Consider the following 26511-nt stretch of genomic DNA (forward strand, 5'->3'; position numbering starts at 1 on the left):
CCATGCTCACATTTCTAATTTAGCCAAGCCTGTATCTTTCTGACACAAACACAAAATCTCAAGAAGTGTAAAGGTTTCTGTCACCAAATCTACTCCTTTATCACTTTTGGATAATAAAGCAGCCAATCTAATGATTCTACAAACTTGAGTGTGTGATTTTTTTCCTGTTTAGACTAAGCTTTTCCAAAGAATGATCTAATTCATTTCAGGCCGAGAGAGAATAAACTCTATGCTAAAAGGAAAACTATAATCTTTGCTCTTTGTGCTGAAATGCCTCAAGAATAATAAAATACTGAATTCATCTGTAACTAAGCCTAAAGAAATAGGAAACTTTTTATCTAATGTACTTCAGAAAGTTCAAACATTTAGAAAAATCATAAAAACAAGGAGTGTTAGCCATAAAAAAGAAATTTATTTAAAAAATCAATATCTTGTGTTTCAGATACACAGGTATAAGAGAACTTCCAGAAGGTGAAAGTGCCTTTTCCAGAAATTGTTCCCAGAATGGTCAATACTGATTTCGAAATTGGTTGCTTAGGTCTTGGAGCTCTACTACCAAGGCGTCCATAGCTGCTATTTCATCAGGTAACTCCCCGGAAATTTCTCCACTTGCCACATCTGTAAAAAGTTGCTGCAACATAAAGAACAACGCAGAATTATCAAAACAATGAAAATCTCTTTAAAATAAAATAGATACAGAGTACAGAATTAAAGTTCCCTTTACCTAATGATCCTACAACATTATACTATTATAGTACTTGTTCTGGTCACCATCCTGGAAATGTATGAGCTGCGACAATTAAATGATGAATCAAACAACACACCTGAACTTGTAAACTCAAATGAGCTCTGCTCTTCAAAATGGTTGCCGCGAATATTGATTACTCATTTCAACGTCATAGGAGGGTTTTTGGGTGAATGGACATTATTCATCCAAATCTATTCATGGTATATAGGCAAAACAAATATATTTTAAACTCGAGTTCATACAAATTATATCCTATATGCTAATTATTTGAGAATTAATTATGGCACAGGACTCAGAAGCTACAAAGATTATCAAGATTTGGTAAAAGCAAAAAAGCCCAGCAAAATAAAGTAAAAATAAACGTGCCATCCTCCTATAAAAGGAATTGCCGGGGCTGGCCCCGTGGCCGAGTGGTTAAGTTCGCACGCTCTGCTGCAGGTGGCCCAGTGTTTCGTTGGTTCGAATCCTGGGCGCGGACATGGCACTGCTCATCAAACCACGCTGAGGCAGCATCCCACATGCCACAACTAGAAGGGCCCACAAGGAAGAATATACAACTATGTACTGGAGGGCTTTGGGTAGAAAAAGGAAAAAAATAAAATCTTAAAAAAAAAAAAAAAAAGGAATTGCCTTGGGAGGCATACTGCAACATACTTCAGTAATGGTACCATAGCAGAAATATTTTGAACTGCCTCTCTAGGAACTGTCTGCTGCGTCAATGTAGGTACGCAAGAAAATCAGCTTCAGGACTTTATGACCACCTTGTGTGTGGGGATGTGTGCGCATGCATGTGTGTTTTAAACAGAAATATAATGTACTCAGCTTACCATATATTTTTTTCATCAGACTTGACTAGATTATTAGTTCACAAAAATCAAATTTACCATTGAAATATGATTAGTTACTATCACTCCCACAGATGATAACATGTGACAATTGTTCTGACAGTTTATTCTACAAAGAGAACCCCAAAGATGTTTTGAGTGGTGGTATAATCATTGAGATAAGCTTAGAGTTTCGCATAGTGATTTCTGGAGCAAAGAGCACTCACTTGAATGAAGAACTTCAAAAATGTGTAGCAAAGATTTGTCCCATTACTGTGTAGTCACACCTTGGATAGCATTTCATAATAGAATGATATAAGAACTGCGACAACACGATCAGTAGAGAAAACACCTTTGAGGAAAATAACTGGGACTCACATAGTACATTTTACTTTTACAAGAATTACAGTGCTTGTAAATCAGCCTGAATCTGCATCACTTCCCTGGAAGGTAAAGAGGAAGCAGAGAGAAACTGAGGCTAAGAAAGAAGAAATAATTTGCTGAGGATCTCACTGAGTTTAAATGGTAAATCTCTTCTGTGCCCAGGCCCTCCAGCATTCTCACCAACAGCCCTCACGCCCCCTGCAGCAGACTGTGCAATGACATGGGGCTCGGGGCCAAGGATTACTCTGTTCTGGCAGAGCATGGACTGGAGGACTTTAGGGGAGTCTCTGGGTTCTAGGAGTTCATTTCCATGAAGTCCCTGGCCTGGCAAGAAAAGACCAGAGACTCGAGCAAACCAAGCTTACTGCAAGCTATTGAACACAGCTATCTTAATTCATTTTCACTTTTTAAAGAGTTCTAAAAAAGTGGCTTTTTTGGAATTCAGTTTAGCAAACGCAATTTGTTCAAAAGATAGAAAAGGCATACGACTACTACAAAATCGGAGACTCCCAAATATTACATGCAAAAAGGTGCTTTCAAAGGAGGCGCTGGGAAGCAATTTTCCCCGTTTTTGGATAATCCATTTGGGATCTAATAAGAAGAAAATCTAAACATAAATGATGTTCTGAGGCCTCGTTTTCAATATTTGGGAATCTACGACAATATGGAAGGATGGGCACTATGTGCCCAGACAAGACTATCTGTGTCATGTGAGTACAGATTCATGTAAAATTAATAACTTATTAGAAAAAGCTTTGCACAGAGATAAGGGAACTGGTAGAGCACATCTTGAAGAAACAAACAACCACGGGCAGGTCAGTGGTCTAACCGGAACTCAGACACTTAGCTCCTAATTGCAGAAGGAGAGTCACAGGACAAGCTTGCGTCCCTGACCTCCTTTGAGCGCTTGCAGCCTTCCGAGAGACACAGAATTCTGAAGCTGCGCAGCCACACCCGGAGGAAACACAGTTCTTCCACGCACATTACAGAAACCTGGGTCCAGCATGCAGATTAATAAGGATAGTAAAGCAAGTTAATAATCTAAAGGGGCATGGATCTGAAAAGATCAAGCGATTAATAAAAAGGCATATTCTGGGGGCCAGCCATGGTGGCCCAGTGGTTAAGCTCAGTGTGCTCTGCTTGGGTGGCCTGGGTTTGGTTCCCAGGTATGGGCCTACACTGCTCTCTTAGCGGCCATGCTGTGCTGGTGGCCCACATACTAAAAAATAGAAGACTGGTATGGACGTTAGCTGAGGGTGAATCTTCCTCAGCAAAAAAAAAAAAAAAAAAGAAAGAGGCATATTCTGGAAAGGTTTTTACGTGTCCAGAAATGACCTTCACATGCCACAGACTTGCTCTCAGAAGGGAGTTAAAATTCGTTTGCAACCCAAGATTAAATAGCGAAGGCAAGTAAAGATCAGAAAAGAAAGTACTAAATTATGCTAGAAGTGATATTCCTTTAAAATTTGCTTCCAGAGGTATAATCCAAACCTAGCTGCACAGTAGAACCACCTATTTAAAATTTAACACAGATTTCCCAGGCTCCCTCCCAGACTTGATCTATCACAGGTAGAGACCCGGATCCAGGCTTCAAAAAATCTCCCCAACTGATTCTCAGGTGTCCCCATCCTGGCACTGCTTCACAGGTTGATGTGTGTAAACTGATGGTATATGTTTTAGTTGTCAAACCTGAGTCATCCGTCTATCTTAACTTTTGTCAAATCCATATACCACCTACTTAATATTTGTCTCTAAATCAATTTTTTACTTACATAAAAGTTTTTTAAAGGAAACACTAAAATACTACTATAAATGGAAAATAAGCAATAATATTCATGAAATTGTAGGTGTGATATGCTAGTTATGCTTTTTCCAATATGCAGTGAAATAAATGTATATTTAAATCAAAAGTACTCAGGTAAAAGCACTTTTACCCAAGTGCTACCAGTGGCATCTGTGCCACACTTTGGGAAAAGTGACAAGTATAGAAGAGCATTGTTTTAATTTAACATAAAGCATTAGGGCTGGATTATAAATACTAATTTCAAAGAACTCCTAAGATACCCATGTGTAGGGTGGTCTAGCCATTGGGCCAATAATATCCTTACCAGCACAACTAACCACCTGGGGCTGATATCCAAAATATAACACGGGCCTAAAATTACCTCTGATGTAAAAGAAGATTTAAGAGCTGATACTAAGACCTTTGTTTATATGACAATTCTAATTAATTCACATTTCACTCTCACCTTTGCTTTAGATAACAAGCCCCGTAAATTGAGTCGAACCGAAGAAAGCACTTGTACAGCCTCCTGAGGACTGGATTTGCCTTTACTGCATTTTATAGCCACTGGAAGATAAATGTGGGGAAAAATATCCATTAAAAATCAGTAATGATAATTTACAGGTACAAAATCTAATTATCTAATTAGGGTTGTATAGTAACAGACTTCAGAAATATTTCTACAGGAAAGTTTTTATTTTGGAAAAAGAATAATAATTATGTGCATAATTCTCCCCTTTATCCTTCTTTAAGAAGAATAATTTATTGCTAAAAGGAGAATTTTGAGGAAAATAGGTGATTTTTGGTGAATTACAGATCATTGGGAAAAGACTAACAAACACACACACACACACACGGACAGACTAATGAAATTAGGCAAAGAGAGACAAAATCTAATTGAAAACACGGTGCCCACAGAGGGGAAAAACAGACGCAGCACATCTTAGTGTGGCTTCCCACAGTATGGAGTCCCTAATGGGGACTCAACGCTGCTCATGACACTAACCCAGGGAAGTGACGTGCCAGACATTCACTGTTCACTTCTTCCTGCATTCTCACACTCAGGGTTTATATCACCATCCTGGAAGAACTGACATCAACAACCTACGTGCCTGCATTGAGGGAACGAGACCACAACCAGGCTCTCGGGTCGCTGAGCCACACTTGGCATCAGCAGGGAGTCGGGGAGAACCAAGTCATCCCCAACAACTCTGCCTCCATCATTCTGGGGAGCCCATTTCCCTCAAACTTGAAATTACAAAGAGGGCATAATCTTCCCTAGCAGAAGGCCTGGCTATTAATGCTTTATAAGAACAAGTGAAGAGCTTTGTAAGAATATAATGCCTGATATTTCTCCACTGATTTGTTCCTGCTTTTGTTCCTCTAAATTATGCTCACTACAAACAGATCAATATCCAGAACCTGTTTTAAAACTCACTAAACAGTGCAACAATTAAAGTCTACTAACTACCCTAGATTTTAGACGAGGGATGGAAAATGGATTTCTTTTTGTATGCAAACTCTAATTGTCCTGTGCCTGGCAAAATAGTTTTGTCATTAATTAGTATTTCCTATGACTGGCGAGAACTAGGTTTGACATTCCTATTTCAAAATAATAATTAGACTTGGACACTTCTCAGCTAAAGATTGAAAGAATGCGTGGTAATCAACAAGGTAAAAGTCATTTTCAAAGGGTTCAGTTAACCTGGAGATAGTGAGGATTACGATGTCTGTGTTTCTTAGTAGAGGAAAGTTGTAACTACCATGGCTGAAGTATTTAGGCTATTGAATACCTAGTAACTTATATCAGAAACAGCTGTGATTCTTTTTTCACTCCTTTATTTTCATTTGGAGAAAACAAAAATAGAGCAAAAAGACAAAAACACTCTATTAGTCCCCTCCTCAATCCCATTTCCAAAAGACAGTAGGGATTGAGAAAGAGAGACAGAGACAGAGTGAGAGAGCACAGGGCTTCCTGCAGGCAAACTAGAGTCAAAATGCGTAACTATTACTGTAAAAGTTCCTGGATGGCAAAGAAGGAATGAGCTTTCGCCCACTCAGAAAATAGAATAGCAGAGATTGTAAATGAATACCCTCCAGACAATACAAATGGGGGCACAATGACAACATTGCTATAGAAAGGTCTCAAACACTATGTAGAGAGTGCAATGTCTTATCAAGCTTTCTGAAGTACTGGGCTACTTCTAAAAATAGCAACCCAAAGGGACTCAATCATGCAGAGATTTTTTTAAAATGTTCTATTTCCTTTTCAGAATTGGGCGAGGTGGAGAACAATGTAGGGGAGAAAGATAAAAAAAGAGAGAGAATCAAGAGAAACCCATCTCATTCTTCGATTGAGCAATGGTATACAAAAGCAACAAAAGAAAAGGTTAAGATTTAGTTTCATAAATCTAAAATATGACTAGAAATTAAAGCTGAGCATCCACTCAAATTTGCTTAAAACATCGTAAGACAACCAACACATAATTCATTAAAGTCAAAGGGGAACTTAAAATAATAGACACTTGTTTTTTCTCTAAGTATTGCCTGATGAAAAAACGGTGCCAAAAATAGTTTTAAACCAACTTTAAGATGCAAAATGAAGATTTTTTTCCTAGAGTATTTCTTTAGCCTGCATATTTATATTTGACAGGTTTAATACCATCACTTAGTGATCACAGAAAATATCTTGGCTTTGACTGTTACAGAGCCAGCTGTTCACAGAAATGTTTAGGGTTGGCAAGTTGAAGTAGATAAGATAAATTCTTCAAAGTAAATTGCACCCTGCTATAATTATGTACATAACACACTTTAGCAGGGGTTTCCCCAGGCAAAGTACTACATCCACAAAGGCCGAAGGCATAACGACTGCACTCCATTTGAGCCCACCCACCATGAGGCCAGTAGGAACCACAAAAATTCTCGCCACTCTAGACCGTCCTTCCACTGGTCTATCAGCAACTACTTCAACCTTTTCTATACTGAATTTCAGCTATGCAGAGTTCAGCACTTCTTCCTAATCTGTCAAGGTGACCCAGGAAATTGGACATTTATATCCTTTTAGTCAACGATATCAATGGCCCTGAGCAGAATTATTAACTACTAAGCCCATTTCTAAATTGTTTGAATGTTTTGCGACGTCTTTACAGGCAATTTAAAGTTTATTCTTGTTCATCTTTCTCTTTTTTAGTCTTGAGTCCCTTATCATACAGCTCAGATCCTCCACCTGAGAAGGAAAAGGGTGGGGGTGAGATGGTAATGGATTAACATTTAAATCTTGTATTCTCCGAAACAACCATAGGTAGGTATTATCTCCATTTTACCAAAGAGGGAAGTAAGGCTCAGAGAAGTTAAGTAATTTACCCAAAGTCACCTAGCAAGTCTACGGGAGAGCTGGTCCTGGAGATTAGATCTCCCTGATTCCAAAATTCTGCTCTTTCTATCATCCCTCATTGGCTCCCTATTTGCTGTAACTATTAGTTGCAGAAGTTAGAAGAGTACTTCAGGATATGTTCACAGTCCTTGGGATTCAATTCTTAGCATTATGGTTTCATTGTTTGATTTGCACTGCATTCCCAGGGTATTATACATGCATACTCAAATATCAATATAAAAATGCATTACCAAATTTAATTGTCCTATTTTTCATTAATACAAATAATTAAAAGCAGCCTTTATCTGGAGTATATTTAACCAAGAGGCATACAACTTTAACTGAAAGGTTATCCATCCCCTCAAATATCACCCACTAAATTCCCCAAGGATACGGACTAGCTTAGATTTTTTACTTCTTTTATATATGCCATAGCTCTTTGTATATTGCTATACACCCAGAAATCTATGTATTTTTGTGAATATTTTCATTTATAAAGGAAGAATATGATTCGGGAAAAATCAACAGATTTTCTTAACACTACATAATCAACGCAAACCGACTCTGTGTGAAGTGAAGGTTAAATACAATTATGAAGGTATTTCACATTTCTATCTGTCACTTATTCAAAGAGTATTTAAGCTTCTATCCTATCACTTCTTATTGCTCCCGAGTGCCTACTACATGGTAATTGGTCTATAAATGTTTGCTGAATTAAATACAATTTCAATATAATGAACCTGAAATTACATAATGGAACTTTACTTTCGACAAATACTTTCTCTTATCAGTAAAACTACATTGAAATATGCCATGGATATCAAATGTTACATCAAATACCATGTGCGAGTCCTAAGGCTCTCTGAACCACTTCCTTAAATGATGTAATATCTTTCTCCCAACAACTGGACTGTGTGTCACACTTGTATGCCTTAGATAGATACTGGAACGCCTGAGGAAAGAAAAAGAACAACGGTCAGAATAACAAGTGGAATTCACGTTTCAAACTTTGTTTCCTGGAAGTCATATGTAACTAATTCCAACTCGAAATTCAGCGTCTGTGCTATGCAGCACAGTCTCTATGATTCTCATCAAAGAAGGTGTAGATAAGCATGTCCAACAGCAAAAAGCCATTAAAAGAAATTAAATGGATGATTCTGGATAGAGACACTTCCCTCCAAACAGAAAAATACAAATGCCAGGTTTGGAAATCTGTAAAAAAGTGTGCACATTTCCTCAGTGTTTGCAGCCATCAGCTTCAGAGACAAGTTTAGAGAATGAGGTGTGAACTTGGTGAAAACTGTGCAATTACTGATATGTGTGTAAACTCACAAAAGTTTAAAACACTCTCTTTCACAATCCCATCCTTGTGGATTCTTGAGGGAGAAGTCACAGATTAGAGAATTCGGAGTACCCTTAATCTGTATATATGCAAGAGAGTACCTAATTCAAGAAGAAACGGAAGGACAGAACGTAGCAGTGTGTGCACACGTGCATGTGAGTATGTATTCTCTGGGCTGACAGGGCAATGGCAGAAGCCAGCTGGGTGGACTGAGAGAGGAGAGAGCGGTTAAGAATCCCACAGATTAGCTGTACTGTGGTTAATTCCAAACTCACGCAAGGAGTATATTAGATTTGTTGTAGATGTTTTGAAAAGAACACAAAATAACTATTCCAACCTTAGAAACTCCAGGGGCTCCTTAAAGCTCTAAGATAAGAGGCTACAGGCATAACTTGAGCGTAACTGGTGTCCCACTGTACTTGTGAGAAAGGGACAGGGCAACCTTGTAAAGTATTTTATATTCAGATTTTTTAAAGCTCTTCTCCAATATTCTTATCTAGTTCCTTTTTCTTTTTCCCTTTCATAGTCCCATCCCAGATTTAAATACTCTTTTGTCCTTGTACCCAGTCTAACTTAGTCCTTAGCGATGAGCCTGCAGAAAGGGGTGAGAGTAAATAATGAGCACCAGCTGTTTGCTGTAGCTTCGGTAGGGGAGCAGGTTAGAGAGACCCTTTTGCAGGAAACAGAGAACAATTATATAAGAAAAATTCATGGAAAGAAAAAAAACGAATGCTTACAAGTCTTAATCTGTCCGCAGTTCAAAGTGCTTATGTTAAAGATTCTGAATCAAAACTGAAAACCTGAGCATATTAATCTTATCTTTCAAATTATTAAACCTCCTCCAACCATCAAAAAAGCAGATCCACTACACATATGTTCAAACAAAAGGCAAGAGCCCAGAAGGTCTGGAGAAATTACCTTTTCGTTTTCATCAGGCTTTTCACTTTGCCCATTTCCATATATCTGGGCATATAGCCTCCAGATTTCTCCATCATTTGTCACTCTTGAAGTTACTCTGCCAAATAACTCCTGCAGCTTTCCTTTGAGGCCAGTTGCAATATCTCCACTTCGATCAGTCATCCCATCAATCACTGCCTTGACCAGAATTTTAAGGACCTTAAAAAATGCACAGAAGAAACCGGTAAGCTAGAAACAACCAAACAATAACAACAAACAAAGGGCTACCATTACCATCATCAATGACAATGACAGTGAAAAACCTTGAGACCTGTTAGAATATCACTCTTACACTTTTTAAAAATAAAAGTCAAGCTGTCTTGAACCACGCTCTAGCAGTGCATGCTGACCAGCTCTCTAGTATCCCTTCTCAGGATCTTGGGAGGGCTCTTGTTCCACAAGGCCCTATACCCGCTGATCCTCTCTTCTCACTCTAAGTGCTCTCTCTGAATGATCTGATCCACACCCGTAGCTTCAAATATATTACCAAACCTACTCTGACAGCTCCAGCCAGACTCCTCACTAGAGCTCCCGGACTGTGCACCTCAACCCCACCAGGCATGTCCCATCAACATCTCACACTCCATCTACCCAAGAATGAAACAGAGACCCCAGATCCATCTTCCTCCTGTAATCTCGGAGCCAATGACCTGAGCATCAACATAGCTTCTATTCTCTCCCAGTTTCTGCCACATATAAGCAATTCAATTCCACATTCCTAAGGAGTCCTAAATCCAGCTTCTCCTACCTTAGGTTAGGCCTCATTATTTTCCTTCTGGATTGCTATGATAACATTCTAATTCTGCTTAAAAAGGTCCTGGCCCTTCCTAATCGTTGAACGTTAAACTGCTAATGCATTTGCATTAGGCATGCAGGGTACCCAGAAAGTATCTCTTATCCCTCCAAACCCCAGATCCACTTGCCATTTAGCAACTTCTTGGCTATCATGCTTTCATTAGTCTTGTTTACACATTCTACCCCAGATGCTTTGAATGCTGATAGATGGATTAAGTTGAGCTCCACAGCAGGTTACACTGTTATGACAAGATACATCTGTCATGTCTATATTAAGCTGTACATCTCAAGGCAGCTTCCTGGAGGCATAAAAAGTGCATCCTTGATCATCCACTCCTGTGAAGGAAGGACACCAAAGATACCTGGATCCACTAAAGAACCAGCTAGAGGAGAGTGCTCTAAGACCTCGCCACTCAGCGTGGCCCATGGACTGACAGCCTTGGCATCACCCAGGAGCTTGCTAGAAAAGCAGAATCTTGGATGGAGGTCTTGTTCCATTTTGGACTGCGATTCTGCACTTTTAACAAGCTCCCAGGTGATGCTGATGTCGACAGACCACACTTTGACTAGCAAGGTTCCAAGAGACAGGGTGCCACATCTTTATTCTTACTCTGAACTTCTGGGAGAGGACCACATTTGATCATCTCTATCACCAGTGTCTAACGTACTACCTGACACACAGCACTGATGCAATAAAAACTGGTGCCTGAAAGAAAGACTGAATGAACACACCTCTTTCAGAAAGCGTTGCTAAGAGAAATGCGACCACTGTGACACCCTGCTCTGTCTCCCCATAGAGTATTCTGATCCAGGCAAAAGATGCAGCCAAGGAATTAATGCTCCTGGGGACCATGAACACTTTTAGGAATGTGAGCTCAGACTGATGGTCCTAATTATATTCAGTGGTAAAAGTAAACAGGAAAACACTCAATTGTGCTTTTTCTTTCTTGTTTGGACAAGGCACCTTATCTCTGCCTGTAAATTCACATTACAATTCCACATGTGTAGCTTTAAATCTGAAAGTAATGAAATTCATATTACAATCCCACTCATGATTTTAAATCTGGAAGTAACAATGCAGAAGAAATAGTATGAATGTGTACTACTTGTTTCAAGTTATCATTCTGTAAACATTTCAAAGATTAACATGTTTTGAAAGAGATAGTTCCTACTAAAATAGTTACTAACAAGTACAAATAAAGCATACTAAATTAGTAAAATACTTTTTCTGGGCTCTCACAGTTGGGCCAACATCCCTTCACTTCAGCCTACTTGAGGAGACAATGGGGGAGAGAAAACTTTTGGCCTTCTTGCCAAGAAAAATGGGCAGCAGCAGTGCCGGCATTTGAGAAGGGAAAAGTTGGTGAAGTGTGTGTATTTGGGTGTGTGAAGGGACCTGTGGAAGAGTAGGGAGGGAGAACATCTCTGTGCTAGGGGCCGGGGTAGGGAGAAGGGAAGTGCAACACATCCACCCAATTCCTACACAGATAGCACAAGAAGAGAGGGGGACCTTGAATAGGAGGGAAAGCAATAACAAATAACTCTATTTCCATGTTCAATGGCCAGTTAACTGGATTTGGATGTTAGGAGAGAGTTCTAAATGGAGGAATAGATAATAGAGTCATTCACAGCCACGGCAGATATTGCCTAAAGAGACTATGTTGGGTAAGAAAGACTAAGGATAGAATCTTAAGGAACACAAAAGTTAAGAGGAGGGAAGGTGAACAAAGGTAATACACTAAGAAGACTAAAACAGTACAGTCAGAAAGGTGGGAGAAAGTGACGTCATGGAAACAAGGGAAGGAGAAAGTAACAAGCAGAGTACATCTACAAAGACCAGGACTGGAGGATTCCACCAGATTTGGCAAGTACTAAGGTGAGTGACTGTATCCAGAGCTAAAGCCAGAACAAAGAGGGCAGGAGAGATCATGAGTTTAGACTAGAGGCTTACAAAGAGAGAAATGTGAAAACCAAGACAATTATTAACATCAGGAAAAACAAAAACCCTGGGGGCCAGCCACATGGCCGAGTGGTTAAGTTTGCACTCTCCACTTAGAGGCCCAGGGTTTCACCAGTTTGGATCCTGAGCACAGACATGGCGCTGCTCGTCAGGCCACGCTGAGGCGGCATCCCACATGCCACAACCAGAAGGACCCACAATTAACAATACACAACTGCGTACCAGGGAGGCTTCGGGGAGGAAAAATGGAAAAATAAAATCTTAAAAAAAAAAACCCCAAACCCTAATCAGTATTCTGTAATACTCACTTTGAGTATCATATGTATAGGCAAATAATGTTAATAGAGAATATTCAGTTAACCAAAAATTTTAATCTAAATATGTTGGGAAAATATGAAAGGGAAGTAGTGGAAGTGCTGGTATATGAGAGTTAAGTCTCATTTACTATAATAGGAAGTCAGTAGATAATACCTAAGTTTGGCTAATAAAAAAATAGCAGTATATAACTACTGTTATAAAATATGGAAATGTGCAAATAGAAAAAGAAAACCAAAAGGATATCTCCCCTCTGGGGAGAAGAATCTTGAGAAGCGAGAAGGGGTAACGCAGGAAATTGCTGTATTTTGTTATAAGCCTTTTACTACTACTTAACCTGTAGAATTATATGCATGTTATTTTAATGAAAACAATTTAAAAATAGAGAAAAGGCAAGAATAAATACATGTGAATATTGGCAAAGATGAAACAAAACACGATGGCACACATGAATATTCACTTGAGACTTTGAATTTACATCCTTAGTTTGTGTGGGTGGATAGGGGAGGGGGTGGTGACTAAAAGGGGGACTGTGAGGGTTTTGGGGGTGCTGGTAGTGTTGACTCACATGCTGGGGGCTGGTTACACAGGTGCGTTCCCTTCATGCAAATTCATATGTTTACATATGATCTGTATACTTTTCTGTATTTACATTATATTTTAATCAAAAGTTAATTAAAAAGTTATTTCCTACAATTAAGAAAGCCCTATGAACCGAAGAAAAAAATGGAATTATTAAAATACATTAACAAATAGAGCTAATATGTAATCTTAAAAAGTGGTTTTAGAGTGATAGAAATTATTTTAAAAACTATTAGAGTAATTTTATAATTTACTGGCTAATATCATTATTTTCTTTTCACTAACTAGTAAGTGAGAAAAATCACATTCTAGTTACCCAGGCTCATTACAAAAACAATAAGTTTCAATATATATTTAAATTTGTTTTTTGAAGGAGAAGCTTAGCCTTGAGCTAACATCTGCCGCCAATCTTCCTCTTTTTGCTAACATCCGTGCCCATCTTCCTCTACTTTACGTGTGGGATGCTTGCCACAGCATGGCTTGACAAGCGGTGCCATGTCTGCACCCGGGATCTGAACTGACGAACCCCGGCCGCCGAGGTGGAACGTGCAAACTTAACCACTACACCACCAGGCCTGCCCCTACATTTAACCCTTCTTTAGAAAAACAGATATTTGCAACTTAAAAGGAGCAAAGGGTGTTGCTGTGGAATTTCTGTGATTAAATGAATCACCAAAAAGTGCAATTTCCGGGGCTGGCCCCGTGGCCGAGTGGTTAAGTTCGCGCACTCCGCTGCAGGCGGCCCAGTGTTTCGTTGGTTTGAATCCTGGGCGCGGACATGGCATTGCTCGTCAAACCACGCTGAGGCAGCGTCCCACATACCACAGCTAGAAGGACCCACAACGAAGAATATACAACCATGTATGGGGGGGCTTTGGGGAGAAAAAGGAAAAAAAAATAAAATCTTTAAAAAAAAAGTGCAATTTCCTCTTGGGCAGACTACATTTAACAGAATCACACTCCTTTGCATCATCAAAAGCGGAAAAAAAAATTTAAATAAGTAAATGTTTTTTATCCACTGTAAATTGAGTAAAAAAGAGTAAATTGCTATGATTATTTAAATCATCAAGTAACTAGTTAAAACCACAAATTATTAAGTATATAATAAGTCACTGAAGGGTAGAATATTGAAGTTTAAGAATTTAGAGGTGGAACAATTCTTAGGGGAACAGGATCTAAGACACGGCCACTTGGATGAGTTGCTCATATGGAATAAAGAAAAGGACAAAGAATTTGAAGTCCAAAGTACTGGATGTACCATATACCTAAACACCAAGTATTCAAGAACAGCTAGAGCTGGAGAGGAGAGGAAGATACATAGAATCAGTCGCTGCAGTCCACCATGAATCCGGGGGAGTCGCTAGGAAGCTGGTAAACAGCAGTAATGAGGACAGGTCTTTTGTCTACTACATCTCAGAGCTGTTGGATCGAGGGGTCAACATACGTGGAAAGAGCTTTGAAAACTATAAAGCAATAAACAAGCAATAAGTCTATAAACTATCATGATTATCACTGACCCTCAACTTCGTTACTCCGACAGAAGTAGACAGCAAAACCCTCACTGTTGACCCACTCTCTATGCGCCCCTTTATTTCCTTATGGTTCAAAATAGACGTAAAGAAAACCAGAATCCACCACCATGGTATCAGCCCCAGATACTGCCCTACTACCTCTGCTGTGAGAGCTCCTGATGTGCTAAGCCCTGCGCTAAGCACGTGACCAAGCTGATTTCATTTAGTTCCCACAGTAACCCTAGGGAGCAGGTACCTTATTATCCCCACTTGACAAGTAAACCGAAGCATGAGAGGTAAAATGCACGTTCTCAAGTTTACACAGCTGAGAATGAGAGGAGAATGATAAGAAGACAACAATAATGATAGGCAATACTTAGAGATACTATATAGCCCTTCTTATGAGCCAGGGCCTCTACGAACACACCGAATCCTCCTCACAGTCATGTGAGGAAGGTGCTCTCATTATTTGCATTCTGCAGATGAAAAAACTGGAGCACAGAGAAGTGAAGTAACTTGTCCAAGGTCACATACCCAGGGAAGGTGGAGTTGGATTTGAACCTGCAGTCTGGGTTCTCGATCTTGCTCTCAAGCATTTGCGACATTACTTTAGAAAGCACAGCTCCTTACTCTTTCTTCCTTTATAACAAGTTCTTTTATATTGGAAAGATTTCTCTTTTACGAAATACGTATGCTATAACTTGGATCATTTCATTACCATTTCTTTGCCAAATCTTGAATCAACCAAAACCAGACAGGTTTTTAAAGATTTTTTTTTAATTAAAAATTTCCCCAAGACATTAGAGCCAATAAAAAAAGAAAAAGAAAATTCCCAAATACAAGCACTACTGACACTGCAGTGAATTTCTAATTTTTTTCACTGTGTGTAAATTTTTCATATAACACTACATAAACCATTTTCTCTTACCTTTTTCACTTAAAATTATGTCACAGAATTTTTTCATGTTTTCATATACTCTTTAAATAGATCATTTTAATAGATTCCAAACATTCCACTAGGTTGACAAACCGTAGTCTATTCACTGATGCACCTGCAGTTAGGTTGTCCCCATACTGCCATTGTTATTACTATTAAACAACACTTCAATCCCTATCTTTGCGCCTAAAGATTTTTTTCATCCTGAAGCTTTCCTTAGGTCAGAATTCCAGGCACAGAATTACGGAATCAAGGGAATAAACATTTTAAGACTCTAGACATAACTCTGATACTTTCTGAAAGGGCTAAATCAAATTAGATGCCCATCAGTAGTATATGAAAATGTGTCATTTCATTGCATATTATCAGCACTGGGTGTATTATTACTTTTTAAATATTTGATATTTTGTTCTACTAAAGGTATGTCCAGCTATTATTCTGGATTTTATTTCCTTTATTTATTTATTTATTTATTAAGATTGGCCCTGAGCTAACATCTGCTGACAATCTTTTTTCTTCTTCTTCTTTTGTTTTCTTCTCCCCAAAACCCCCCAGTACATAGTTGTGCATTCTAGTTGCAGGTCCTTCTAGTTCTGCTATGTTTGACGCCACCTCAGCATGGCTTGACAAGTGGTGCTAGGTCCCCGCCCAGGATCCGAACTGGTGAAACCCTGGGCTGCCGAAGTGGAGAGCGTGAACTTAACCACTCAGCCACAGGGCCGGCCCCTATTTCCTTTATTATTAGTGAACTTAAATCTCTTTCCAAATGTTTGTCAAGTACATATTTCCTTTTTAAGATATTTAAATTTTTCTTAATTTGTATTGAACACATTTTTTTCCAATGTGAAAACAGTTTTATTGTTTGGAGTATGGAGATTACACAGCCTACAAACTGACGGACTAACAATAACACATTGCTAGCTCTTTTTTCTGAGCCCCAATTCTGTACACTACTCCAAAAAAGAGAAAGTTGATGGATCTGCGAAAGTAACGGTAAACACGTGAGAAGCCCTGGGTAGACAGAAACTGGCTGGGTCCTGGGATGGTAGACAAGAGTAGCCCAGTGCGGAAAAGTGCCAGGTGCCAAGGTTCACGGATGGGCTGAGAAAAGCTTTTTGGTTGTGCCTTTTTTCTTCCACATGCTACTTGCCATCAGCATGGAGAGACTGAAACACAGCAGTGCCAGCCCAATGCAAGCCAAGGACTGTGAGGGTACAGCAGGACAGAGGGCCTGGCTGGGGTGGGAAGCAAACAGTAGACCTCAGCTGCCTGGTGGGCCTCCACCTGTTGAGGTTAGGTGACTACACAGGAGGATGGGCATTGGAAGAAAGCAGTACCTAGCAGAGAAAAGGGAGGTTTCCTGAGGAGCCAGGCCACTCGGTGGGGATGGGAGAGGGCAGTGGTGAAGTGTATGCATGGTGACTTCTCCCTATGGTGCAAACTCACCAGGAAGGGCACTGGTTAGATCCTGGGCTTGCTTTAGTCCCTCCCATCGAGTAAACATTACCAATGGAAAGCCAATATCCCCAGGTGCGTATGAGCCAACAGGGACAAAATTAAGACACCTGAAAGGTGCGTCCATAATGAAATAAACAAATTGAACAGCCTATGTGAAAAAGAATTAAAGGATCACACAGAGGAAAACTTCTACCTTGTTTTCATAATACATATTCTCAGGAAGATACGAGGGAAAATCAAGGGAATCATGAGATCTCTGGGTAGTAGCCTATGTGAGGAAGAAAAATAAGGCGAGGACTGAGCCTGGAGTTGCTGTCACAGAGAAGAAAATGTGAAGATGATTCTGCAAAGGAGATGAAGAAGCTGCAGCTGGTAAGGTACTAAGTGTGGAATTCTGGAAGCCAAGTGAAGAAAATGTTTCAAAAAGGAGGAGAGATCAACTGCGTTCAATATAGCTGATAAGGCGGCCCAGTGGCATAGCGGTTAAGTTTCCAGATTCTACTTCAGCGGCCCAGGGTTTGCAGGTTCCGATCCCAGGCAAGGACCTTCGTGCCACTTGTCAAGCCATGCTGTGGCAGGTGTCCCACATATAAAGTAGAGGAAGATGGGCATGGATGTTAGCTCAGGGCCAATCTTCCTCTAAAGAATATATATATAAACTGCTGATAGGCTGAGAAACCTGAGGACTGACAACAGTCCCATGGATGTGGCAACACAGCCCTTGACAACAGCACATTCAGTAGACTGGTGGAGACAAAACCTAAATGGCCTGGATTCCAAAGAGGATGGGAGGAGGGCAAGTAGAGACCATATGGGAAGATGCTTCTCCCGAGGAGTCAGCTCTAAAGAGCAGCAGAGAACCGGGGTGGTAACTGGGGACGGAAGTGAGTGTGCGTAGATTATTTATGCACAGCTTGAAAACACTGAGAACGTTCAAAAACTAGAGTAACAGATAAATGCATTCAGTAATATTTTCCCATTTGTAACATAATACAAGTTATAGAAGTAAATTTTAATCCATGATTATAAGGGAAGGCCCACTTGCCCTTTTTTCTGAAAATTAATCCTAGCAGTCTACACCAAAGACAATTCTTTACTCTGCATTTATTTTCTTGGGGCTCTGGACACCCGAGTGAATCTAATGAGAGTTTTGAACCCTCTTTCCAGAATATGTACATATCCACATATGAAAATTTTTCTCCCAGTATTTCAGGTAATATTACAATGTCCTAAAGCCTAATAATAGATCCTTCTTAGAAATCCTAATTTGCCCATCATGGCCGGGGATTCCAGTCTTATCTCTCAATACTACATGTGACCAAGTCAGTGTCTCTCTTTGAAAAGCTTTACTAATTTTCTAACAACTCCCTCCCTACTCTTACTACCTCTTCTGTCACTTCCAGATGTTCAAACCTCTGGTGTTGCCTGCTAAAGGCAAGACTTTCATATGATTAGTTGAGGTCTCTCTGGCCTTCCCTTGGTGTCCCTTTGTACATGTTGCCTCTGCTACCACCACAGGCACCAATGAGGTGTGTGTTGGATCCACTCCCTACCTTTACCAACCCCACTATTCTCAAAGCCACTGCTTCCTCCCTGAAAAGGAGCATAACAGTTGTGGTGGGTCAAACAGTGTCCCCCAAAATTCTCGTCCAAACAGAACCTCAGAATGTGACCTTATTTGGAAATAGAGTCTTTGCAGATATAATTAGTTAAGACAGGGTTAAACTAGATTAGGGTGAGCCCTAAATCCAATGACTAGTGTCTTTATACAAAGAGGAGAGGACGCACAAAGAAGGAGGTGAAGAAGCAAGTGAAGAGGCAGAGATTGGAGTGACGTTGTCACAAGCCAAGGAATGCCAGGAGCCACCAGAGCTGGAAGCAGCAAGGGAAGATTCTTCTCTAGAGCCTGCAGAGGGGGCACAGCCCAGCCACCACTTTGATTTTGGACTCCTGGCCTCCAGAACTGAATGGAGAGAATAAATTCCTGCCGTTTAAAGACACCAAGTTTTGTGGTAATTTGTTATAGGAGCCCCAGGAAACGAACACAGCAGTCTTAAGTAGAAAGACCAAGATAACATCGACAACATTGAGACAAACTTTCCTCAGCGTACTTAGCTGGCTTCTACTAATCATCTTCCAGTTTCAGTTCAGAAAGCACTAAATGAACGACTATCACATCACAGCCTATCCCTAACAAGGACGGTGACCTCTAGCACCTACTCAGTCATTCTTTCCCCACGTGTAGAAGTTTTAAATGTCAAATCTCTCGAAATTTGCCTTAACGGAGTACGGTTTTTGTGTTATGGTTAAAAATGTTTTCTCCGCTCCCAAGCTTATAAAAATATTGACCATACTTTCTTTTAGTGCTTTTTGCTTTTCCCTTTTCAATGATGATGATGAGGAGGAGGAGGAGGAGGAGGAGGATAGCAACTACACTTGTATGTCCCAGGCACTGTTCTAAGCCCTTTACGTATATAACACCCATTTAATCCTCACAACAATCCTGTGAGGCAGGAAGTATTATCAGCCCCATTTTATGAAAGTGAAGCACAAAGTGACTAACTTGCCCCAGGTCATACAGCTAGTGATTGGTAGGTGGAGACCAAGGGTGTCTAAGCCAGAATCTACGCTCTTACCCACAACATAATCTGCTTTTCAAGGCATTTCAATTTAAATATTCTATCCATTTGAATTTCCTTTGGTATAAGGAGTGAAGCAGAGCTTTAGTTTTTGGTCCCAAATGTTTGGCCAACTATTCCAATACACACTGAATATTTTATTTTTATCCCACAGATTTAAAATGCCATCCTCATCATGGACTAAATTCTCATACTTAGTTGAGTCTGTTTCTGAATCTTCTATTCTGTCACATTTCATTCCTGCAGCAGATGTTAACTCTTTATATAATAAGGATATTATTAGCTTTTTATCTTTCCTATTTGTTACAAATATTTTTCACATATTTTTTTTAATGTGGCCATAAAAATTCCTTCGAGTTTTCTTTTATTACTTCAAAATTCAGGAAATTTGGGAAATATCCATTTTCACTCCTAATTTTTCTATGAGATGAAAAAATATTTCGCATATATTTAGTCCATTTGGAATTCATTTGGTATATCATAAAATAATCTAAGTATATTCTTTAAGCCTGGCTACTTAGAGGGATTTCATTTTACTCAATATAAATAGCCCTCTACTCCCTCACATCCTACCCAAACCAATGCCATACCACTGATTCCATGTAATGGCCTCTAGATCCATTACCCACATCTCTAATTCACTCAGGTGAGAGAGAACCTTCGCTTCACTCTCTATCCTAAGCTTATTTCTCACCCCTATCATGGGCTATGCTTGGGGGATGCAGCAAGCAGAGAATGACTAGGGAACCACAACTGGCCCCTGAAGAGAGTTGAAGTTTTCTCACATGGAGGAGCAGTGATTCTAAGACAAATGCTGAAGAATCTCCACAAAGAGAAAAGTGTAACTATCCTCTTCCCCAACACTAACCTTGAAGGCCTCAGCCAAGTCTCACCACAGTCTTCGCTGAAAGCACAAGGTGTTGGCCCTTTGAATCCCAGAGGTCTAAGAGCAGGAAGGAATAGGACTGCCTCAGGTCTAGTGACAAAAAGTTCCAGGAGGGCTCCAGGCCAAGAAGGAAGCCGTTTCCCATCTTCCAGCTTGGCTGACTCCCCGCTCCACATGGAGTTCTCTACAGAACTTGCTGTTTCCTGGCCTGATAACCCTGACCCTTGGCTTGCCCAAATCTGTTATCAGAGAGAGGTAGGCAGTTTAACAGTTTCTTTTTAACTCCTTCAGCAAAAAAAAAAAAAAAATTTTCTTAGAGTGTGGAAAAGGCATGCACAGGCTTTAGTTTAAATAGGCCAGACTTCAGACCTAAAGTCTTGGCTTAACTACTTACTAGCCAAGAAACATCAGCCATGTTAGTTCAGCTTGCTGACCCTCAGATACCTCAGCAGTCAATTGGAGATAATACCTATTTTACAGAGACATAATTTATACAAAATATATCCAATCCCTTCTCTCTTTTCTTTCAAGTAATACTCAGCCACAACTTTTTCCAGAACTTCAATTTGGTTGGCAATCTGCCCCATTGCACACCAACACTATCTCTTGCCTTCCCTAAAGAAAACATCAAATGGAAATCTACACAAAAAACATCAATATAAAAGAATACATATTGTATGATTATAATTATATGACATTCAAAAAAAACCAAAATTAAACTGTGGTGACAGAAATCAGAAAGCAGTTGCCTGGTTGGGGGAGTAAGGGTAGTGGTTCAATTGATTACAAAGGGGCAGAAGAGAACTTTCTGTAGTGATGAAAATGTTCCCTATCTGTTTTGGGTGGTAGTTATATAAGAATAGCTATATGACTGGTCAAGTTATATAACCCCTCCAGGTCTCATTTTCATCCATTGTAAAATGAGGAATATTTAGTATCCAGCTCAAATATTGTACGTCCTACAAAAGATAATCCCTGTTAAGTGCCAGAAACAGCAAACACTCGATATACGTTACTCCCCTTCCCTTCCTCTTCCATTTATAAACAGCAAATGGGGTATAATAATGTAATGCTTAAATTCTTTTCCAAAAATGATTGCCCAAGTTATCAAAGAAGGAAGAGAAGCAGGAGGAGAAAAAGAAAAGAAAAAAAGAAAAGAAAAAAAACCTAACAAATCAACATTAGAATTTACCCTGAGGAAGGATGCATGGACATAGACAAGGATTTATCTATAGGGATATTTGTGGCATTACTGACAATAGGAAATTGAACAGGGACCAATTATGCAGGAACATCAAAATTTGTTTTATGGTAAATAAAGACATGTATCAACCAGACATGATTAGAAATACGTACTAGATAGAAAAGCATTCCTGTTACTAATCTATGCATTGGTCAAAATTAGGACACAGAGAGAAAGGGGAGAAAATGATAAAGGTAGTACCCACTCATCCTTCTATTACAAATAGTAAAAAATACAGAATAATTTGTAGCTAATTTACCATGTCTGTATTAAAATGAATATAAATTTACACACCAATACATACACACAATAGAAAAAATTAAGATGACAATAAGCACATCTATAAAGAAGTAGAAAAAATAGATAAAGAGAAAATTTTAAAGCAAACTAAAATAGAATGGGGTCAGGTAGTGTCAAACATAAGAATATCAGAGTTTTTTGGAAAGACACCTGTTGCCAAACTTGTAGAGTCAAATTAAGTAAAATTTTTTTAGCCAAGATAAAAATATTCCAGACAATCTATCAATTGTCTCAGTCCACAGTGACTAGTTGTCATAGAGCATGATGACAGACAAAAGCATGCCATGAAGCTAAATATGACTAAACTCATCACTAGCCATCAAGACTTTGCTTCAACGATTTAACCACTATGGAGCGACTCTACTCACACCTGCCAAAAACCAAACGTTGCCATCAGCACTCTATGACACTTCTGAAGAAGGCTATTAACAGTTCCCAGTAGAAAACCAACACATTATCTCACTGTGGCTATTTCTCCATCTAAATACCTAAGAGTTCTCTACTATAAAGTACTAAAGATGATGCTTTCATCTGAGCAAGTCACTGGTTATCTAGTTGTGATATTCTCTGTAATATTTCCCCAAATCCAAATGTAGAAATTAAGCTAATTGCTATACTATCTGACATCGTTATAGCACTTTGTGCTTCTCCAAGTGCTGTGTTTATACGGAATATTTCTCATAACAGGAATGGTTCTTGGTGCTCCTGTGCATGGCAGTGGGACTGCAAGGGGGAAGTCTCAAGAACCGAAATGCCATCTTTGATTGTTTATAAAAATACTGAATGTTTACAGAAACTATGCTCAAACTCATCAAAATATTCATGTTCAGATGAAATGCTATGATACAAAAGGAAATTTGTTTCATAAGCTGAATTTGAGAAACAAATGAAGAATAGAGGAATAAAGAGATAAAAATATTAGCTAGCCATGAATTTAAACTAAATTCTAATAATTTTCTCCAGGAAATAATAAAATTTTCATTTAAGGTCAGAATGATGTAAGTTAAACACTGCTAAAATAGGTACGGGATAAGAAAATTTTAAATGGGAATCAGAACATAATTTTTCTATAGGTGGTAATTCCTTTTGATTAGATTTGCTGGAAGGAGTGAGAAGCTATAGTTATGATCACCAAAATATGTCTGAAAAAACTTTTTTTTTTTTTTTTTTTTTGCTGAAGAAGATTGTCCCTGAGCTGACATCTGTGCCAATCTTCCTCTACTTTGTATGTGGGATGCAGTCACAGCATGGCTTGATGAGCAGTGTGTATGTCTGCCCCTGGGATCCAAACTCCTGAACCACAGGCCACCGAAGCTGAGTGTGTGAACTTAACCATTACGCCACCAGGCTGGCCCCTGAAAAATCTACTTAAGATCAAAGTTAAATCAAAGCATCTCAATTCATGTTGAGAGAAGTCCTTTTTTTTTTTTTAAAGACTTTTTTTTCCTTTTCTGAAAAGTGCTCAAAATGCATCTTGTGCATTCAGAACAGAGGGTGGATAAATCAAAAAAGAAAAAAAAGTAATCCTATGCTATAGGATCATTCTTTACATTAATTAAGCTTTACCTCCTTTTTAATTCTTCATTAAAAACTTAAGAAAAATACATTTTTACTTCAAAATGAACTCTATTGATTGAGAATCACCCCAATAAAAATCCTTATTTGTGTCTCTTTACTCTTTCTTAGGGAAGGCTCCTGAAAGATTTCTAACCATGAGTTCTTACAATTCCAATGAATTTGATTTGGTATACAACTTGCCAAATCAACAACTGAAAGTTTTTCTTTTAGAATCAACTATACTCAGGTTATTTTTGCCAGAGTTGTCTTCTTGGTATCTACCACTGTGACTACCAATATATTATTCTAAATGTCACCTCTCTCCCCACACAGTTACAGATGCTCAAATACAGCAGTGTTAGTCTCAACATGTGCAAGAAATTTTTTCATCCTGAGAGAGAATGACACTCCTAAACTGGGAGTGGTAAGAACAAAAGAAAATCTTAAGTAAAATCCCCCAGTACATTTCCAGCTAACGTAATTGCAGGAGATTGGAATGACCAAGGCTGAACCTATTTTATTCTAAATCATCATCTTCAGTAAAGCAACTGCTCCATTTTGTCTTTTCTTTCTTTTGGAAAACATACATCTCAGGTATGAGATCACTAGATGACTTGGCATACTTGATACACCCTTCTAATTCAACTAAAATCAGCAATATCTTGATGACTTTATAACTCTTTACGATTTCGAAGTAACAGCTTTTCAAAACAATCTTTGAACAGTTATTTTGTTTCATATCATTAGTTTCCTTAAAACAAGGGGGAAGATACATACATACATTCCAGAGTCCAACATAGCTTATGATAGCACAAATCAGATATCCCACAGAGTTGTGATGAGAATTAATTGAGTTAAAACATGTCAAGTATTTAGAATAGTGTCTAGCACACAACAAGCCCTCAATAAATGTTAGTTATTATTACTTTACCATGTCTCACTTTGACCTGCTTTATGTGCCTTGGAAAGCAGAAGAGGGTAAGTGAGAGAGAAGATAGAAAAGCCCCCTCCCTTTGATGCTTATGTACCATAACCCACACAAGTCCATCCCTTATGGAAGGAGAGGGGCCTGGACCTAGCCATTTGGGTTCCTCACATAAAAGCAACTCCTATGGGTGCCAAGTATAGAAGGAGGATCAGGATTTTCTTGAGAAAATCCAAAAAGCCAATCTGGTTGGCCAATTGTTACTAATCCTTAGCAGATATGAAGGATTACTGTGAGTTAACATATAGATTTGGAGGGGAAATCCCACTCACATCAGAAAGAAAAGCAGATCAGTTAGAAATTGGAGACACATGACAGAAGATTAACAAGATCAGACTGACCAAGGAAGGCAATTCTAAGACGATTCAAGAGATGACAACGCCAGCAGCATACCAGTCGGAAAGAAAAGCAGACTGGTTTGGAGAATCGTCCCTTCTAGTCTTTGCAGGCAGGAGGGGAGCTTCACACTACTTTCTGACTCGGGGGGTAGCCTATTCAGCCCAGCCCTAGAGGGCTCCTCGAGGGTCCCTTCCTGCTCTGACAGTCTGTAATTGTAAAGAATGCTGGAACTGAGCCAGCAGTGAGATCCAAATGAAGAACGTTGGATGTGAGTGTTTTGTGCATATTTTTTTTAATGCGAAAGAAAAAAATCATTAGAATTTATTTCAAGTGTAAAATGGAATGGAACAGCAAAGTAAATTATTTATAATCTCATGGAATAGACTACCAGTGTAAACTATTTACATTTTCCCTGAGATTTTAGGAACAAGCTTCAGAAGGCCTTCTAAAATAGAAGGGTCTTTTAAAAAATTACAGTTGAAGTAAACAAGAAATAAGCACTTTGGAATCTCTGCCCCATCCTCAGTGGTTCAGCAACATACTGAGATCTGTTCAGAGCCTCATCAGTGCCCTTCGTCAACGGGCTAAGCGTAGAAGAGAAAGCACAGTCTCAATGGAGAATTTCAGCTCTGTCAACAGGACGCTACTAGACCACCAGGGGACCATGCAAACAGATTTGCTAGGGTTCTCATCCTCTCTAGGATATAAAACTCTGCTTATGCCTCCATTCACATTTTAATTGATCTTTACACTATAAAATTCAAGTCCCTTCTTTCTATAATGGAAAGTCAATGTACGATATTTAGAAAGGGTAAAAAAAATAAGAAAAAGAAAAGTAATCGAAAGGGGTCAACATAGCTCCTGTAAGTAGGTATATGGTTCTACTTGAAGCCACAGACCTTTCAAGTGAATTGCCCAGAATCTGAGTCTTAACGTAACTTGGCCAATTATATATGGCTAGACTTGCAAGACCATGCATACAGGTCAAGGGCTGGGGCTATAAAACGGGGCCTAGATAAGGTAAATTTTGGAACAGCTGGAGTAAAAATAATAAGTCACAAGAGTAGCGAGCTATTATCACTTATTAGATGTTATTTCTGTGTTTTCATAATTTCAACTTCATCATTTTAAATAAAATATGTTGAATATTGCAAATAAAATGTTACATTTTCAAGCTCCCTGACTTTGTAACCCATAAGCTCCTGCATCCCCGTGTCTTCATACACTATCTTCAACCACAATTAAACCCACAAGGTGTTGTACATTTAATCCTATTGGACGACAAACACAGTGGCTTCCAGTCTCTCATATTTTCTGAAAGCATATAGCACTTGTTGTATTGTGTTAAGAGTCAACCAGTTCTGACTTCATCTCACCAAGAAAACGAACGCCTCATTAAACATTTCAAAGAAATGTTAGACTTCATTTCTATATTGTTCAAACCATTTGAAAATATGCAGTAAATGCTTGTTTGATGAGCAAATAAATGAGTATGGGATTTACTCCACCTATTACAAATCACAGAATATATTGAGATATACCCAAAGTAATAAATAACACAAACATCACTCTATTTAGTTTCTGCAAGCTGAC

The 26511-nt window shown here is 39.0% G+C and overlaps 1 protein-coding gene across 2 annotated transcripts in view; it reads right to left on the minus strand.

Annotated features, from left to right (window-relative positions):
- Positions 1-392: 392 nt before the first annotated feature.
- Positions 393-26511, minus strand: part of TTC27 (tetratricopeptide repeat domain 27) — a 176440-nt gene continuing 150321 nt past the window's right edge. For both annotated transcript variants that reach the window (XM_014854931.3, XM_070512289.1), the window contains 4 exons: positions 9373-9570; positions 7953-8064; positions 4206-4306; positions 393-631 (listed from right to left, as the gene is read on the minus strand). In XM_014854931.3, coding sequence (XP_014710417.3) covers positions 509-631; positions 4206-4306; positions 7953-8064; positions 9373-9570 — 534 coding nt within the window. In that variant the 3' untranslated portion in view covers positions 393-508. The remainder of the gene's footprint in view (positions 632-4205; positions 4307-7952; positions 8065-9372; positions 9571-26511) is intronic.

This window comes from Equus asinus, chromosome 6, assembly GCF_041296235.1.
Source record: "Equus asinus isolate D_3611 breed Donkey chromosome 6, EquAss-T2T_v2, whole genome shotgun sequence".
Taxonomy (NCBI): domain Eukaryota; kingdom Metazoa; phylum Chordata; class Mammalia; order Perissodactyla; family Equidae; genus Equus; species Equus asinus.